The following is a 20,052-nucleotide window of genomic DNA, read 5'->3' as shown; positions in this document are numbered from 1 at the left end:
TGTTTTTTTTGCGGTTCAGCTGTTCGCTCATCAATACTTACCTGTCTACATCCCCTCGGTGGTCTCAGTCTCAGATGTCCAGTGTCCCAAGCAGCTAAAATCCTGCTCAGCCAATCACTGATGGCTAAATGGGCTGGGCTGATGGCTGAGTGGGCTTTCACTCATGACGTAAAAAAGCTAAGCCAAAGCTCTGGCCGTCACACTGTCTAGTCTCAGTAATTGGCTGAGCAGGCTGGAGGCGGCTGAAGACACTGGAGACACAGAGGTGGACACCAGCGCTGACAGATGAGCATATAATTTTTTTTTTTTTTGCAAAATTTAAAAATGAAGTTTGCAAAAATTTGCTTTGTTAACTAAGCAATTTTTTGCAAACTTTGTTGCTAATCCAGTTTTGCTCATCCCCAGTAGTAACATCTCACAGGAACTAGACTTTCTCTATCTATGTCACATCTATCTATCTATGCACAATATAACAATGATGCAGAGCAGATGCCTACCATATTCATCACGGTGAAGATGTACGATTCTACACTCTCACTTCCATGATATTCAATCATTTTAGTATCAGCGACCACCAGAGTTTCCACCCATCTCTCTTTGCTGACAGACCGTGGAGAGATCTTTCTACTCCTCATATGCGTCCTCTCCCATTTCTCCCTTTGGCGTTCATGTCGGAGAGCGGAGATGGAGTCATCTGAAAAACATCAAACAGGTCAGGTCAAACAACATGTAAGACGACCTAAAACGGTTGACTATTCTGATACTATTGTATAACATTCTGCTTTGGAATAGAATAAAAAGAAGGATTAAAATATAATACGATGAACTATGATACATATGGACACCACTGTGGGCCTCTCAGATACCACTGGTGACTATTTTTCTTCAATACTTGCAGATCTTTTAACCCATTTTGTATGTCACCTGCCATGGTGATCAGTTGATTTTGCTAATGAAAACTGAGGCCAGTCCTAAAATCAAGTAATACGGTTCACGTATTACTTGAACCGTATTATTATATATGGCTGATACTAGTGCCCCTAGGCTAAATAAAAAACACATCAGAATTTTGTGTATGAATTGATCAAGCCATACTGCCCCATGTACCATCGTGCAGGTATCTGATACACATGGGTCCCTACACTAAGTCCACACTGTGCCAGTCAGTGGCCACCAACCCCGCAGGCACGCACAGTCAGGGAACGGGGGCCATGGGACGGCCCTGCGACCCCCATGCCACAGGACCAGACCCAAAAACACCACACCAGAACCCGGCCAGCACCGCCAGCGGAGAAGGTCGCCCCCAAACAGCACAAGTCTGGATGAGGTATTGCGCTCACCATAGCTGCTGCAGACAGAATGGGAAAAGACAGGAGGGATTAAAACCATGTGCACTCAGGTGTCTCCTGCTAATTGCGGTCATGTGGGTCTCACCAGGAGGAGTGCAAAAACACGGAGAAAAGAGAGAAACAAAACGCGGCTCAAGGAAGAAAAAGAGCGCTGCACCTCACACCTATGGCTGATACTAGTGCCCCTAGGTTAAATAAAAAACACATCAGAATTTTGTGTAATACATAGCAAGAGTGTAGGTATAGGGGGTAGAGGGGTGCAGTGTTAGCAGTAGCACCATGGCCCTATTGTCTTATAGGCTCCAAAGATTTTGTACTCTAGCCTAAAAGCTTCACGTTATGGCCAGGTTCACACATCATATGACACCGCCCATTCTGTGACACGCCGTGTAAGAGAGTGGCCGGTATCAGTGAAGATCTTTCCGGCCAGGACTGCAGCACCGTCCGGATGATCCTAATTTCTGTTGAATTTGGATGTGGGCGCACCTGACATTGACAAAAAGGGGCCACCCTGGTATTTCCCTATTTATGTTCCAATACTCGCAACCGAGTGGGTCTTAAGGGGCTAGGGTGGTGTGGTGCTCTCCCCATCATGGAGGCACCCCGTGACAACAGGCTAGAGATATCTGGCTATCCCGTGTTTTGAGACTCACAACCGAGTCTCCACGGACTCTTGTTTTGCATATTTAAATTTTTGGGGGCATCAGTGGAGACTCTTGATTGAGTACTTCATTGGAGTTTTTTTCATTGTTCTCCTTGAGTTTAGTGATAACTGTGTTTTGTTGGTTAGTTTGTCATTGCCCCAACTAGCCAGAATCCTACTCCACACCGACGAGGGGCAGATACACCGAAACAGCTGTCTGTGGATGGAAGCCTGCCTAGGCAAGCCCTTGTCATGGTTGCAATACTCGTACCTTGAGTTAGACATTGACAAAAAGGGGCCACCATGGTATTTCCCTATTTATGTTCCAATATTCGCAACCGAGTGGGATTTAAGGGGGTACCTATCAGGGTGGTGTGGTGCTCTCCCCATCATGGAGGTACCCCGTGGCAACAGGCTAGAAATATCTGGCTATCCCCTGTTTTGAGACTCGCAACCGAGTCTCCACGGACTCTTGTTTTGCATATTAAAATTTTTGGGGGCATCAGTGGAGACTGTTGATTGAGTACTTCATTGGAGTTTTTTTTCACTGTTCTCCTTGAGTTCAGTGATTACTGTGTTTTGTTGGTTAGAGACGAGATCTAGCAGAGGATGATGTATTGTCTCAGGAGAGAGGGGAAAGCTGGAGACAATAAAGCACAGGAAATGAAAGAACTACACAACTTTCTGTCAGGGGTGATTCACACAAAATCACGCAGAAGGCAGTACTATTAGTGATTATAATGTATCAATAAGTTAAATATCATAGGATGATAGTTTTATTCAAATAGTTTTAGGAAACTGGAATACCTCTCTAAGGATGCAGTGATTTCTTTTGTCACTTTCCAACACCCATTATTATTTTTTTATTATTTTTTAGTATCGCTTGTTTTTAAGGAAAAATCATAATGTTTTATTGTTGCCACTTCTCTTCATGTCTGGAACTGCCCAGAGCAGGAGAACTTTGCTATGGAGATTTGCTGCTGCTCTGGACAGTTCCTGACATGGACAGAGGTGGCAGCAGAGAGTACTGTATCAGACTGTAAAGTATACACCACTTCCTGCAGGACATATAGTAGCTGATAAGTAAAGGAAGACTTACAAATCTATATAACTTTCTGAAACAAAATTATTTGAAAAACTACCCCTTTAACCACACTGCAGTGTGCTGTTGCACTTAAGGCCCTATTACACTAAACAGATATCGGCTTTATTTGGCCATTTACCGACCAGCCGATAATTGTTTAGTGCAATAGCACATGTTGAAAGATCACAATCAGTCTGCTGCTCACCTCTTTGCGTAATAGTAGCGATGGCAGCAGACCGCCGCCTACTTCAATGGGCCGCCCAATTGAGCAGCACCTCCCACTGCTCCCCGCACACTGTATGTAACAGCGCAGTGCAGCGAGCGGGGCTTCTCTGGTGGTTTGGTAATATAATATTTTTACCAGTATTAGCCCAGGAGAGGCCACTGCACAGTACAGTGTAGAATGTTCTCCTCTATTAGGTCACCTTAACTCGCTGGGATGGTGCACACTAGTTAATGAAATGACATGCTAAGAAACTTTTTTTTCTTCTTTTTCTATGGCAGGTCTGCCATTCTGAATATCTATTAAGTATACGGCATATCTTAGCATCTGTTTTTGTGCGTGTTTCTATCAAAAGGTTTTTGTAAATGTTAGAAAGATACCCTTTAAATAACTTGGATCGGAACGCGCCAGCTTTGATCTCAGAAATAAACTTTAGTGCATTGCTTCTAGATCAGATGCTACGGTGGTGCTTGCCTATGGCTCTGTAATGTGGAGCAGCAGCTGTACCAGCTTTGTGCCTATGGCCAAAACTGTTTTTGGTGTTGGGGTCCTTTAAATCATTTACATAAAAAAACCCTATTCAAATGGAAAATTTAATTCATCATCTAAAGAAGAAAACGATTCGCTGATTCTTTGATGCATCGACTTGTTCCTGAAACTTCAATACCAGTCCGTAAGTTCTTTGATATGAATCCTGGGGTATTGTTATAAGCTCGCTGGCGCTTTAATGGTATGATCCCTCTCCGTACATGTAACTAATACATGCCCTGAAGTAAAGCAACATGGGATATTGCAGCCTGTGATACCAGGGATTGTTTTATGAGATTCTAAAACCAAACTCTTTCATATTTTTCCTTCTACAAATCAGATTAGTTAAGCAGCGCTGTACTGCAGCGTCTACTTTACATAGGACAAGCCGAGGTTATTACATCGCCAGACCCGCCATACATCTAGAAAGAGAAAACTTTAGAGAGGATCAAACGAGAGAACTGTAGGGATTATTTTTCTTCCTAAGGATCTGTGCTTAGTAATATATATCATATTTGACAAAATCTTTTCATTCTAAAGACGCCTGAGGCGGCATACACATTTGTATTTAGTAATTCTGTTCTCTGACCAAAAATAAAAACTTTCAAATTTTTTTTTAAAAATTAAAAGTTTTGAATCCGTCTTTTGCAGTGAGGAGATAGTAACATAGTAAATAAGGTTGAAAGAAGACAAGAGTCCATCAGGTTCAACCTAGGAGAATCCTACTGTGTTGATCTAGGAAGGCGAAAAACCCCTATGGGGCAGAAGACAACCGCCCCACCACATGGAGAAACTCCCCCCCTCCCCCCCCTCCCCCCCCCCCCCCCCCGACTGCAATGGCAACCAGAACAATACCCGGATCAACGTATCACCAGAAATCTAATGCCCATAACTTGTTATATTATATTGTTCAAGAAAAGTATCAAGTCCTCCCTTGAACTTATTTAATGAATCGGCCATGACAACATCATGTGGCAGAGAGTTCCACAGTCTTACCACTCGCACAGTAAAGAACCCGCGTCGATGCTGATGATGAAATCTTCTTTCCTCTAGACGTAGAGGATGCCCCCTTGTCATTGTTACAGACCTAGGAGTAAAAAGACCACTACAAAGATCTCTGTACTGTCCATTCATATATTTGTACATTGTGATCAGATCGCCCCTAAGACGTCTTTTTTCTAGCGTAAATAACCCCAAGCTTGATAACCTGTCTTGGTACTGTAACCCACCCATTCCCTTAATGACCTTTGTTGCCCTCCTCTGCACCCGCTCCAGTTCACCTATGTCCTTCTTATATACCGGTGCCCAAAACTGTACACAGTATTCCATATGTGGTCTGACCAGTGATTTATAAAGAGGCAAAACTATGTTCTCATCTTTAGCATCTATACCTCTTTTGATGCACCCCATTATTTTATTAGCCTTGGCAGCTGCTGCCTGGCACTGATCACTAAAGTTGAGTTTACTGTCCACCAATACCCCCAGGTCCTTTTCGGAAGTACTTTTACCCAGTGTTTTATTATTTAGCACATAACTGTACTTATTATTTCTATGGCCCAAATGCATAACCTTACATTTATCCACATTAAACTTCATTTGCCATTTCTCCGCCCAAGCCTCTAGCTTCTCCAAATCCCTCTGTAATATGATATTATCCTCCTCTGTACTGATTACTTTACCCAGTTTAGTATCATCTGCAAAAATGGAGATTCTACTCTGTAGCCCCTCTACAAGATCATTAATAAAAATATTAAAAAGAAGTGGACCCAACACTGACCCCTGTGGTACCCCACAGGGTATTTGTGGGTATCTCAGCATCCTGACCTTAAAAAATTGCTAAAACAAGTAGGGAGAAGTGCCAAACTGAGGCCTCTCCCTGTCATATCTTTGTAAAAGGAGATGGGCTTTTAGTCTATTTTAGAAGTAGTTGGTGGGGAGAAACAGCACTCAGCTGAGTGCTTCTCCCTTCTCTTTCTATTTGTGGGTATCTCAGCACTTAGACCCCAACAGATTGCTAAAACAAGTAGAGAGAAGTGCTAAACTGAGAGATCTCCCTGTCATATCTTTGTAACAGTAGATGGGCTTAGAGACTCTTAATAGAAGGAGATGGCGAGGAGAAACAGCACTCAGCTTATAGTGCTTCTCTCTTCTCTTTCTATTTGTGAGTATCTCATCACCCAGACCCCAACAGATTGCTAAAACAACTAGGGAGAAGTGCTAAACTCAGGGCTTTCCTCCTGCCATGTCTTTGTAACAGGCGAGGGACTTATAGACTACCAAAAAGTGAAAATTGTCCAACAGCAGCCTAGGAAATATTCCATGAAAGACCTGGGGGCAATAGAGGATGCACGCCGAAATGCCAACAATCCTAAGGCGGCCTTCAGAACATGTCAAAGACAGAATCCAACTGCATCCGTATAGGTGTCGCAAACATCAAACTTTTATATACGTAAACGGGAATCAATACCACTTTCTGACATTAGCTGATTTTAAAATAAAGAAAAAATTCTCACACCTTTAAGTTTCTCTATCCCTTTAAATTCAACATTCCATTTAAATATATGCAAAGTCTTTGCGTATATTATTGGAACATGTTTTACTTGCCCTTTAATATTAGAAGCATCTAGAGGGGCGGTGCACATCCCAGTAACATAATGTCACTTGTACTTGTAAATCATATGCTCTCTCTTGAGTTTCTAACAAATAATAAGTTATGCGGCAGAGCCGGCGATTACATTACTGGGGCGGCGGAGGCCAACAAGTCATTTATTGCTGTCACTACGATTACTAATGCGCGGCGCTCAGTGTCTTTCTCATTCTAAGTGTGAAAATATGTTTTTCATGGCTGAAATTAAGAAAAACTTCAAAGCTTTTCCGGTAAATAATCCTATGGTATTTACCGTGAGTTTAGAGATTTATCCTGCTACTGGCAATAATTATTACATTCTCAGAGAACCTTACATTCTGATACAAATATCATTAACTTTTCACTCAAAAGTATTGAAACCGTCAAATAGATGTAAAAGTAATTTTGAAGCAAAACTTTAGGAAAATAATATTTCTGTTCCTAAAGGGAAAGTATCACAGAGATTTAAGTCGTATTTTTTTTTTTACTAATTAAATCTATGGAATGATTTTTTTTTTTTATTGCAGTTATTCCATTCTGTTAACTGTACATGAATATCTTGCCTCAGCTACTGCTTTGTGCAGCAGATCAGAGATTTGCTTTACTGCCGTCACCTTGAAAAAATGATGAGTCATATTTGCTGGTGGATCCTTTGCAGGGGCAAAACTAGAAATGGCTGGACCCCATAGCAAACTTTTGGATGCCCCCCCCCCCCCCCCCCTCTTCTCGACTGACTACTAAGCCGTCAAGTGTAGTCATAACTGCAAGCGCTGGTCAGGAGTGCTTTGAGTTAAAGGGACATTTGGAGATCCCGGGAGGGCCGCTCGGTCATCTGATGCTGCAAATGATGACAGCTGAGGGGGGCCACTGTATTGCAGGAGCAGGCCACAGGAGCCCCATAGCAGCTGTTATGGCTGCTACAGTGGTATTTACGCCCCTGATCCTGTGTTATCTGTCTCAAGCCTTATAATAGAGCTGACACCTTTCATCCAGAGATGGATCCTGGGTTATCTGCCCAAGCCTTATAACAGAGATGTCCTTTTTCATCTATTGTCAGTGGTGGATCATCCCATTTTAATGGTGGATCATGTGTTATCTTTGTTCCTCTCTTTTCTGCGGTGGATCCTAGCAGGTTGGCTCCAAGCTTAACTCCAAAGTCTCTTCTCACAACTGGAGCGGCCGATCCTAACTTCGAGGTGCATGTTTCCTTATCTTTGTAGACACTTGATTCTAGGCCTGGCCAGAAGCCCTGTAAGGTACTAAGGTGATGCTAGGAGGTTATTGTACAACTTCTCCACACAGGCTGTGTATTTAACTCCTGAATTTCAGTCAACATCCCCTGTGGTAAATTTCCTTGATTTTATCCTGTTAATATTTCTGTAATTTCCTTTGTTTGACCTATCTTTGTGCCGACCCCTGGAGAGACCCTCTGGCCTTCTCATATTGATCTTGGATCTTTGATGTTCCCCTGCATATTGACAAACAGTACAGATCTGTACTGACTATATGTTTAACCCTGCTCACTATAAGCTGTCTGACCACCTACAGGGGTATGTCCTGGGGATTGTGACCAGGGTGCCTGAGCGGTAAAGTCCATACACCTTGTCTCATGTGATGTCTAACTGACTCTGTAGAACTGTTAGATGGCTAACATCTTGTTCAGCCAATCAGAGTCATCTGACAAAGGGAGGCTGGCTAATCAGGGCTTAGACCCGCCTCCCTCTTGATTATGTCATTGTCACAAAATGGCTGCCACAGAGCAGCCTGGGGTCAACAGTCATTAGGTAAGAATGAGTTTACTTCACTTCCTGGTGGGGGGTTGAGGGGGGAAAAGATAGTGAAGGGGGGCAGATAGGTGATTGAAGCATATTACAAAGTTATATAACTATGTAATGTGTTTCAATTACTGGAAAAACCCCTTTAGGTTTAGGTTATCTCAGGCTCCACATCGTCACTAATCCAAAAGGCTCCCCTAAACTCTGCATCCCTGTCCTAAGACTCTGCTCCTATTTAGTACCACTAAAGCTCCTTGTATCTCAAAGTTGTCCACTAAGTACCAGTATAGGCACTAAGGGGGAGATTTATCAAACATGGTGTAAAGTGAAACTGGCTCAGTTGCCCCTAGCAACCAATCAGATTCCACCTTTCATTCCTCACAGACTTTTGGAAAATGAAAGGTGGAATCTGATTGGTTGCTAGGGGCAACTGGGCCAGTTTCACTTTACACCATGTTTGATAAATCTCCCCCCTTAGTATACACTAGAATGGGTTATGGTCACGTAGCAAGCTTCATGGGACCTATTAGGTTAACTGGTTATTCATAAGTTAATGTTTCAGACTAATTTAGCGATGAAAGAAATATCAACCAGCTTTGGAACATTAGCTTAGAGGCAGTGGTAATGCATTTAGTAAACCTGTCATGCTACATCAATCAAATACAATGTATGTGATCATTCATGTGGCAAAATGTAAGGAAGTTGCCCAAAGGCATAAACCAAACGTAATATACTAAATTAATTGACCAAAGCCATGGCTGATTGTGTTTTTTTCCATGCTTCTCTATAGAAACTGTGGTTTACAAGTATTCTACAAAGTTTGCCAACTATAACAATTCAACTCCATCACTTTAAAAAAAAACTTTCGACCTTTCAAAAATTTTCTGACCCCCCCCCCCTCAATTACTAGAGAAAGTCGCAATGAACAGGGATGAGCACTTCACTGCTCAGATCGGTTCTACGGCAAGTCTATGGAGTCTGACTCCTGCAACAAGATGGATAGAGCTAGCAGTATGCCTGGCAGCAGTAGTGGAGCCCTTTTCGGGTGGCAGCCCGGGGCCCTGGGCTCCTGGAGGGCCCATGGCCGCCCAAAAAGACTTGGTGATGTATTGTCTCCTGGCTACATTTCTGCCATGATTTGCAAAAAATCGCTGATTTTGTACCGCAATTTTGCACAGATCAAGGCATCATGATATTATCTATGCTGTACTATGAACACCACGCTAGTGCGGCCATTGCTAAAGTGGGGTGGAGGGTCCCGGGATTGGTGAACAGCCCGGGGCCTGAGGTAAAGTTAATCCGCCCCTGCATAGCAGTAAAGTACATGTACTGCAGTAAGTGCATGCTCCCCTTGGCTATAGTCACAAGGGGCACTGTACTCACGAGGGGCAATAGTCCCAAACCAGCTGTGTGCAGATGGGTATTCTTTTAGAGAAATCTCTGGCTTGGCATATATCCCTAGTCATGGTCTAAGACTGGAGTGGAGTGAACGCTGACTTGAATAAAAAGCCTTAAATTAATAGTAAGACCTTAAAACATCATTACACATAGATTCTACACAATATATGCTGCATTACTTTATACTGATCTTGAATAACATCCTTCATTGTAGTCCAGAGCTGCATTCATAATTCTGATGGTTTTGTTCCCTGCATTGACAGATACATCCTCTAATTCTGTACAGTATTTTAATGTTGGGTAAAATTCCTTCTTGTACACAGCAGCAAAAGGTGTCACCTATGGGTGGCGGCCTACCTGTAAGTCAATGCTTTGCCCTAAGGAGCCTAGAAACTTGGCTGGAAGAAACTTACCGGAGCCCATTGATGCAGCACAGTGCGGACGCGAGGTCCGGTAAGCAAATGACCCCCCCCCCACCTTTCCCCCTGCCAGACTCCTCCTTTAAAGCATTGACTTGCAGGGATGTTGTCTCCAATAGGTGGCACCAGACAGCAAGTTCTCTTCAGTTTGGGGAGGGCTCCCTTGCATGTACTGTACCTGTTAAGACTATACGTTATGTAGCATTTTTCTTACAATAATCCATGTCTCCCCTTTTTAACTCTTCCTTTGCCTTGCTGCTTGTCTTGGGCTCACACTGCGTTTCTGCAACGTTTTTGTGTACACTAAAAAAAAGCAGATGCGTTTTGATCTGTTTTTTTGATCCTTTTTTTATGACAGAAGTAAAAAAAAAATGCATCAGTTTTTACATTCGTTTTTTTGCATAAAATGGGTGAAAAAACCCGGCCTTACCTATGCCAATCCTTCATTACTGTCTGCATTGTGTAGCTGTATATTGTCCTCATTAACCTTCCAGTGGATAAAATGTGAAATCTTGAGTGGAGGAAAGAATTGTTGATGAACAAGCATGAAACAATATCTGTATAAATGGTTTGACCTCTGCACCACGTTGCCCAGGAGATTGTGTCTGTCGATGTTGCTCGGTCTCGGTACTCCGCTAGGTTTGTGACCAATTATTTAACCTTCTGATATCTAAGGGCTAACACTGCAACCTATGTATGGGATTCTGAATTAATCCATAGAGAACATAACGGGGTCTTTTGCAGGCTGAGATTACAGCAAGGTCTCCTGGGCGGAGATGGTCGGATGTCGGCTGGCAAGCTGAAGATTAGAAGCTTCTATCAAAGGTTCATGATAGCAGATAGGAGCCTGCACCATACAAGATGATACAGGTTATTATAAATAGCACACTGTACTGTACGTGAGGGTCCTAACATAGGGTCATTGCTAATGCAAAATTTGTAATAGGGTACCCCAATAACTATATGCTACAGCCACTCTTGTGGCTTCTAAATTTGAAAAAGGGGCCTTCAGGCTCCAGCTCTACCTCTACAGCTAATGCACCTAGCTATGACTGCACATAGACCCCAAAGCAAAGAGCAACCATAATTAATAAACATAGCTGCCAGGAATAAAGACACAGACCCCGATATAACTTTTGCTGGGTGGTGATCGGCCACAGCTTTTAATTATTTCTCAAACAGAACCAATAACCGGGCACATAGTGCCGAACTCTTAGACCGAGGGGTGTAAAGGGGTATGCCAGACGACAGACTCCTACCGTGCAAGTCCGCCTTACTAACCCAACACGCCTGCTTAGCAGGTAATTTCCGCCAGCTGTGACTTTAGTATAATAACAAAAAGAAGGCACAAAGGAAACAAAACACCATGACAAACCAAGATCAAAAGGGAGGGCGGGTGGGCAAACCGTCTGCAGGTCAGTCCTGTGAAGACTGAGGGCAGGAAGAGGAAGTTCAGGGTCCTAAAGGCATAGGGAGGGGTTAGAGCAAGGAGGGAATCCAGCCTATTGGCCACAGAGCTCATAGGAAACACCCAGGAGCTGTGTCTGAGAAGGGTGTGGGGAGGAGTTACAGCCTCACAGTAACTGTTAACCCTTTCCTGGCAGCTGCTAACGATCAGGTTTTAGGAGGAAATAGAGGAGAGTGCATGTGCAGTCGGTATGCACCCTCCATATTCAGTCTGGTGCCTTCCAAGAAGAGCAGGGAGGCCAAGCACAAGACTGCGAGAAGTCGTGTACACAGTGCCAGCACTGCTCTGCTGCTCTCTGCTGCCTGTACTGATGAGCACCGGCAGCAGCAGGGAATAGCAGAGTGGCTCCTGCACTGCTGCCAAGACTTTTCTGGGTTAGATAGCACTGGGAACAGCCAGGCAAGCAGTGACAGAACCACAGTGACGGACATTTAGCAGTAGAGTCGTGTCAGCATTACAAGTAGGACTTCTCCCTGTCCTGCGCTCTTCAAAACTACAATAACACAGGTAGGCATGTGATGCGTGCATAAAAGTCTGGTCTGAACAGCTGATCAGTGGGGGTGCTGGGAGTCGACACTGCAGTGATCAGATATTGATGACCTGGTTGATCAAGCCCAACTGGGGCTCTGTAACATACAGAGCACTATCCCATGTAATGGCGCCCTAGGTTATGGCTCAGGTGAATTGTGAAAATAAAGAGAAACATTTCTAATGAAGTGTAATGAGACCAGCTACGCCTCAATGCCGAACAGAAACCTTTTCATTTCCTCTTATGAATTCTCTGTTACATTAAATATTGAATGATAATTATCACACCCGGCCAATCTAGGATCAGAACATACACATTAAGGGGATTACACGCTTCCCGGCGTTTGGGAACCATAAATCTGCAGGGAAATAATTGGACATTTACTGTGGATACAATGAAATCTAAAGAGAAAACTCTGCGCCTGATACATAATGCAGAGAACCGTACGTAGAGCACAATGGACTATTAGTAATAAAACTGGATAATCAGACAGAAGGTGGCGCGGACTAGCAGATCGACTAGCAGGGTTATTATGTTCTGGAGCAATGTGGCAACTTGATTTGTCAGGAAGAAATGTAGTTACGATGGATTGTAAGTAAAGTGGCAATTAGGAGAGAAGTGTCTAGAATGTTATAGCATGCCTTCATACATCTCCTATGTTCTTGACAGAGCTCCTTTTCGGTTCTGCTAACACGTAATCTTTCAGGCACTTGACGGCATACATCAGGAATCAAATTAATTCCAAATCTTACAAAAATTTGGATTCTGAATCTGTTATTTGCTTCAGGCAAATCTGTACAGGAGCGGTAAGGCATACATTGTATATGAGCTCTCGGCCCAGCAGGTGGCTACTACCTAACCCCTAGAGATAACATGAGGCGGTGTCTACAGCCCACAGAAGTTGCTCAGGTAGTGCAGCTCATCCAGGATGGCACATCAATGTGAGCTGTGGCAAGAAGGTTTGCTGTGTCCGTCAGCGTAGTGTCCAGAGCATGGAGCAGATACCAGGAGACAGGTCAGTACACCAGTAGGAGGGCAACAACCCAGCAGCTGCACCTACCTTCTTTGTGAAATGAGGAGCAGTGCCAGAGCCCTGTAAAATGACCTCCAGCAGGCCACTAATATCCATGTGTCTGCTCGAACTGTCAGATACCGACTCCATGGTGATGGTATGAGTGCCTGATGTCTCAACAATGTGCAGGACGATTGCATTAGCCAGAAAACACCAAGATTGGCAGATTCGTGATTGGAGCCCTGTGAAAGCAGGTTCACACTGAGCACATATGACAGACGTGAGTATGGAGACGCTGTGGAGAACGTTCTGCTGCCTGCAACATCCTCCAGCATGAGCTGTTTGGCAGTGGTCAATAATGGTGTGGGGTGGCATTTCTTTGGAGGACCGCACAGCCCCCCGTGTGCTTGCCAGAGGTAGCCTGACTGCCATTAGGTACCAGGATGAGATCCTCAGACCCCATGTGAGAACATATGCTGGTGTGATTGCCATTGGTTCCTCCTAATGCAGGACAATTGTAGAGTTTATAGGCTGGAATGTGTCAGCAGTTCCTGCAAGATGAAGGCATTGAAGCTATGGCCTGGCCCACCCATTCCCCAGACCTGTATCCTATCGAGAACATCTCTGACATCATGTCTCGCTCCATCCACCAACATCACGTTGCCCCACAGATTGTCCAGAAGTTGACTGATGATTTAACCCAGGTCTGGGAGGAGATCCCTCAGAAGACCATCTGCCACCTCATCAGGAGCATGTCCAGTTGTTGTAGGGAGGTCATACAGGCACATGGAGGCCACACACACTTCTGAGCTTTGTCTTGAGGCATTTCCACTGAAGTTGGATCAGCCTGTTATAAGATTTTCCACTTTGAGTTTGAGTATCAGTCCAAATCCAGAACTCCATGGGATATTATTTACATTTACCATATTTTTCAAAATAATATAGCTAAAAAGTGCCTGCATCCTATAATCTGGAGACGGGGTGGCCCAATACTGTCAGACCGCCCTGACTGCTTCCCTAATATTCAGGCAAAGTGCTGACTGACTGTCCTGTGCAGCAACTGATAGCTGATATCTGTGAGATCAGTGCCAGGAAGGTGATGTTCACGAGGGCGCTGAAGGACCTGCAGGACCTTCAGTGATGTCACTATGAGATACTGTAACTAGGAACAATCTGTACTTAAAAATGTGTTTCTGTCTGTCTATGTATGTAGCAGGACTGTTTTATGTATGGTGATGTAGCAGAGGTTTGTGTGTGTTTCTTTATATTGATGTTGTAGCGCTGTGTGTGTGTCTCTGGGTATGTTTTTGTAGCAGAGCTGTGTATGTGTGTTTTGATCCAGTAGACATGATTTTTTCCCCGTTTTCAGTTGTCTAAACTAAGGGTGCATCTTTAGGTACGTCTTATAAAGTTTAAAATATGGTTCATTGATCATTTTTATGTTTTATTGTTCTCTACGCATATCACTATGAAATGAATAAAGATTTGCAACTGAGATCTAGGATGTGGTTATTTAATGTTCCCTTTATTTTTATGACCAGTGTACAAGTCGTTTTCTACAGGAAAGACTAAAAAGGAATCGTTCTTTTGAAATAATAGAAATGTCTCCCATTGTATTAAATAAAGAAAATAATTGTACATCTAATGTGAATAAAGGAGAATTACTCCCCAATTTCCAATTATTTTTTTTTTAGTTTTCATCTTAAGCTTTTGTCTAATTTAACAATACGGCGTGTTTTATGTATTCACAAGACGCACACATTGTATTGTTCTGAAATAGAAACTGAGCCCTCACATGACCCAGTGTTTAAACCTGCGCCTGTAAGCACAATTGCTAATCATATAGAAACCGATCATTTATGGGATAAACAGAAGGGCGTATCAGGATAAAGGTAAATCTACAGATAAGATGATCAAGAAAATTAACGCCATTTACTGTAGTTTTGTAATTGTTAAAAGGGTTTTTCAATGTAGTTCTCTATTAAAAGGATAAGAGTCTGCTCTCTGGTGCCACCTACTGGAGGGAGCATCCCTGCAAGTCAATGATTGATAGCTTGCACCATTGAGTAGGCTCTTATCCTCCTAATGGTACTTTTACACGGAATGATTTATCGTTCGTTTTTGCACAATAAAGATCGAATTCGAACGATAATCGTACGTGTAAACACAGCGAACGATCAAATGACGAGCGAGAAATCGTTCCTTTTGATCTTTCAACAAGTTCTCAAATTATGGTTGGTTGTTTGCAAAAAATTCGCAGATCGTTCCGTGTAAACACTCTTTCAACGATTTCACCTATGTGTGAGATAGGCTTAAGCGATCGCAAAATGTTTGCATAACGATTTTTCCGTACGATGTATCGTTCCGTCTAAACGCTGATTGTTATAAAAAAAAACATTGTTCATTCAAAATGGTTATTCGTGCGATCAGGCGAATTATCGCTCCGTGTAAAAGTACCATTAGAGAGAGCTACTTTGCATATCCTTCCTTCCAAAATCCCCAATACAGCATGAAAGGCCTATAAGTCTTCACACGCCTTTCAACCCTCTCCTCAAGGGGACACATTACTCCTTTAGTCCATTTTTTTAAGTACATATTTGAATTTGATGAGGATTTAAGTTTTTATTAAGGGAAGAATTTATTATATTTAGCAATTTTTTCATTTTTTAAATACACTTTTTTTTTTAGTCCCTAAAAGAAACTGGTATAAACAGTCATTCAATTTCTCATACAGGTTAATGCTAGAACAGCACTGTAGTATTATCTGTCATAGGCAGACTGCATCAACAGTCAGGTCACTGCAGCCACAGAGGATGCCATGACAATGAATCGCGTGGAGCTGATCTAACCTCACCGCACCATTATTGATGTGCTCAAAGGACACCCCTTAACTACATATGTCTTCTTTGTATTGTGCCGCGCTTGCTTTTAATAATGGTTATTGCAGGGCCTGCAACCATTTAAAGGGGTAGTGCGGCGCTAAGAAATTATTCACAAAATAACACACATTACAAAGTTATACAACTTTGTAATGTATGTTATGTCCGTGAATGGCCCCCTTCCCGTGTTCCCCGCCCCGCCGCCCGTGTACCCGTAAGTATAGTGCAGTATACATACCGGCCGACCCACTCCTGCCGTTCCTCATGCCGGCCCCCCTCTACCACATCATCAGCTGCTCAGCCGCGATTGGCTGAGCATGACTGTACTCAGCCAATCACGGCTGAGCACAGTTATGACGCGGCAGAGGGGGGCCGGCATGAGGGACGGCAGGAGCGGGTCGGCAGGCCTCCCGAAGATGACGTCTTTGACAAGATTACAGACTGGGTCGGTCGACGCGGATCAGGTATGTATACTGCACTATACTTCCGGGTACACGGGCGGGGGTCGGGGAACACGGGAAGGGGGCCATTCACATACATAACATACATTACAAAGTTGTATAACTTTGTAATGTGTGTTATTTTGTGAATAATTTCTACCCCTTTAAATGTTGCTGTCAAAACTGATAGCGGCATTTAAATGTTGTTAAAAATGCTTCCATGGAGGTCTAGTGGCCAGACAGGCTTCTCATGATGAGATCATGGGAAGCCGATCTGTGGTTCTGATCCCAGCTCGGCAATCGTTAGAGGCTGCCTTTAGCAGCCCCTAATAATCAAGCTCAGATAACATAGATGAATGCAGTACATATGTACAGCATTGATCCCCATGAGCAATCATAGTGATGCTCATAGAATTTCCTGGGGGGGGACTACAAATTAGTGTAAAGAAAGAAAAAAAAAATGAAAAAAAATATATATATAAATTTTATAAATGAAACATATATATATATATATATATATATATATATATATATATATATACATATATATATATACACATATATAAACATCCCTTCCCATATTGAAACTTTAAAACACCCTCTAAATCAACTCCTATTTTTTTTAATAAAACAAAAAAATAAACTTATTTGCCGGAACCGGTAATTTATCCCATTCCTGATCTTGTACGGGTAAACAGTGTAAGTGCAAAAACCTGCCAAATTTTTGGTCACATCAAATCCAGAAAAATTGGTATAAAAAAGTGACCAAAAAGTTGTATAAACTCAAGTGAGGTACCAAGAAAAAGTACAGATTATGGTGCAAAACATTACATCACAAACAGCCCCATAGATCAAAAAATAAAAACGTTATAAGCATCATAACAGAGAAATTTTAAACATGAGAAGGACAAAATAAAAGCGCAAAAATGAGAACTCTCTTGGTCAATAAGGGGATAATGATGTTTTGACAGTGTTATATAGCCGACAAGAAGATCACTACATGTTGGCTATTAGCAGCAAGGAGATCACTCCGTGCTGGCTATTAGCGACAAAGCGATCACTCTCCATGCTGGCTATTAGCAACAAGGAGATCACTCCATGCTGGCTATTAGCGACAAGGAGATCACTCCATGCTGGCTATTAGCGGTGGCCCGTAGTTGCTGTAAGTATCTGAAAAGTGCTGGGTATGGAGCAGACTGTAGTCCAGATCCCTGTCCATACACTGGTATCAGCAATATTATGTACACATGTATCTGATTTTGCATTAAAGGGGTAATGGAGCCAAACACTGATTTGCAGGGACGCTATCTCCAAAAGGTAGTCACGAATAAGAGACCTAAACAGTCTCAAAAGCTTGCACTTCAGTGAACTATTATCACTTTAACAACCTCGCCAATCTTCTTTTTTGGATTTTTGTTTTTTAACTCCTCGCCTTCTAGAAGCCACAGCTCTTATTTTTTCAATCTATAGAGTCATATGAGGGCTTGTTTTGTTCTGGGGCCAACTGTGCTTTGTAATGACCCCTTCATTTTACCATGAAATGTTCTGCAAAATGAAAGGAAAATCAAATCTGTCTGGGAAAATTGTCACTGTGTGTTATAACCGATCTGTTATCTTTATACTTCTGGGCAGTGCGATTTTAGCTATTCCCAATTTTATAGATTGTGATGTTTTATTACTGTAAAAAAAAATCTTTTGATTGAACTTTCTGACCTCTGTTACTTTTTTTTTTCTGGCCACAAAGCACTAATAGTTTGGATATTTTAGCCTGCGGGTGATACCAAATATGGGGGAAAAGGGGTGATTTTTATTATGAGGTACTTTTTAATAATATATATATATATATATATATATATATATATATATATATATATATATATACACACAAACACACATATATTTCTGTGAACCAACAACAGTTCACCAAACTGAGGTGGGTGCTCTTCTAGTACAGCTTGCTTATGGCAGGCTGTAATTTTAGGTCTGCCATATCAGCTAAGCCTTTCTGATTCAGGCTGCCGTGACAATTTTTCAGGCTTCAGCTTCAGGCAGCCGGGACAATGACATGTCATGTGATTCGAGCTCCTGACGGTTACTGACCGTGGGCATCAACTGCTGAAATCAGGAAACCACTGCTGCTTGGGCACTTAGCCCTTTCCGTATATCCTTAAAGAGGTGGTGTCATATAGAAAACTAGGAAAGTGCCTGCACTGTTGCATGGCAATCGCAGGGTCACAAGTCAGAGAGGAAACCAGAAAGTAATCAGATGCATAGGAAAGTAAAATGGTACAGGAATGTAAGTTACTTTACTAAAAGCATATATATTTACATATATTTATGTGGTACACATCTGATAATACTTTCTTTGCTTCATGACATAACCCCTTTAAGGGTATGCTCACATTGAGTAGTGAGTAGTGCAGTGGTGGATTATTGATCATGAAGTTCCCCTTTAGGCCACGTTCACACAACGTAAAACAATGGCAGATTGCAGCAATAGCCGTTGTTTATTGACAATGGCCAGCTGCATTTGTTTCTATGGAACACCGACTAGCTGTATAAACTCTGTATACAGTGCGGCCATTATTTACAAAAAAACGGACACATCTATTTTGGGCGGCCACAATTCACTAAATTGCGGCTGCATAAAATAATCTGTGCGCACTATGGATAGTATGGCTCTCGGCTGTACTATCCATTGTGTGCTAGGGTTAATTGGAGTGCGGGCACAGCCGAATGTGCCCTCAATCAAATTCAAAAGTAATGAAGTTCATCCAGGCCGGTACTGGGACCCCCTGAGAGATCTTAACAGAATGGAGGGGTGAATGTTGAGCATGTGCTGTTGCTCCACCCATTGTCTATGGAGCTCCCAATGAAAAATAAGGTCTGCACAAATCGGACTCAGCTCAGAGGTGACACTCAGATGCCTACGCATGAGATTGCAAGGAGTCCCAGTGGTCGGACACTTGCTGATCAAAAACGTATCCTGGGCATTAAGGGGTTAAGAGGTATCAGTCACTAAGAACTCATAATTTCCTTCTACTGGTTGACACAATACAAAGATACAAACAATAAAAACCTAGTCATATAGTTCTGAACTGTGTCAACGTGTGAAATAAACCAGAAATACATTGGGTTTCCAGAAATAAGTGAACCTGATGGATTGCAGAACAGAATCCTTTTGCTGACATGGAGCTGTTTCTGACAACATCTATCATTAGGGAAATAATTGCCGCCCTGTTTTCGAGATGCTAGAAGAAGAAATCTTAAATGTTGGCATTTCCTGGAAAGTTTTGACATAAGTGAAACTTTTTTTCTTTCCTTTTATTTCTTCCTTAATAAATTTGATGACACAATGAGGACGCTCCCTTACAGCCAATTACGTGAATTCCGCATAGCTGTCATTGTTACTGACAGCGAGATAGAGTAGAGAAGTGAGTGATAAGAGGCTGACGCCTGGAGCCGCCGCCACCGACAAAGTACAGTAAGTGTCTTCTACAAAAACACTCTGCAAGATCTAAATACTCAGCTCTGTAAATATCCCGAACACATAGCAATACACAGAACACAAATCACTGCACAAAGGTACTCAAAAGCTTTATGGTTATTAAAAAAATCATGTCATCCAAAAAGTGTGGTACCATCACCACCATAGGTCCATGCCAAACCACATGTTGGC

At 42.5% G+C, this 20,052-nt stretch overlaps 1 protein-coding gene across 1 annotated transcript in view; it reads right to left on the bottom strand.

Annotated features, from left to right (window-relative positions):
* The window catches only part of ADAMTS12 (ADAM metallopeptidase with thrombospondin type 1 motif 12), a 258,808-nt gene that overhangs the window by 122,592 nt on the left and 116,164 nt on the right, over positions 1-20,052 (bottom strand). The window contains exons 5-7 of the mRNA XM_069963559.1: positions 14,615-14,622; positions 5,419-5,453; positions 498-657 (exon numbers count right to left, since the gene is read on the bottom strand). Coding sequence (XP_069819660.1) covers positions 498-657; positions 5,419-5,453; positions 14,615-14,622 — 203 coding nt within the window. The remainder of the gene's footprint in view (positions 1-497; positions 658-5,418; positions 5,454-14,614; positions 14,623-20,052) is intronic.

This window comes from Dendropsophus ebraccatus, chromosome 3 (assembly GCF_027789765.1).
Source record: "Dendropsophus ebraccatus isolate aDenEbr1 chromosome 3, aDenEbr1.pat, whole genome shotgun sequence".
Lineage (NCBI taxonomy): Eukaryota > Metazoa > Chordata > Amphibia > Anura > Hylidae > Dendropsophus > Dendropsophus ebraccatus.
The sequence above is the reverse complement of the archived record's forward strand: the minus strand, read 5'-3'. Positions and strand labels throughout refer to the sequence as shown.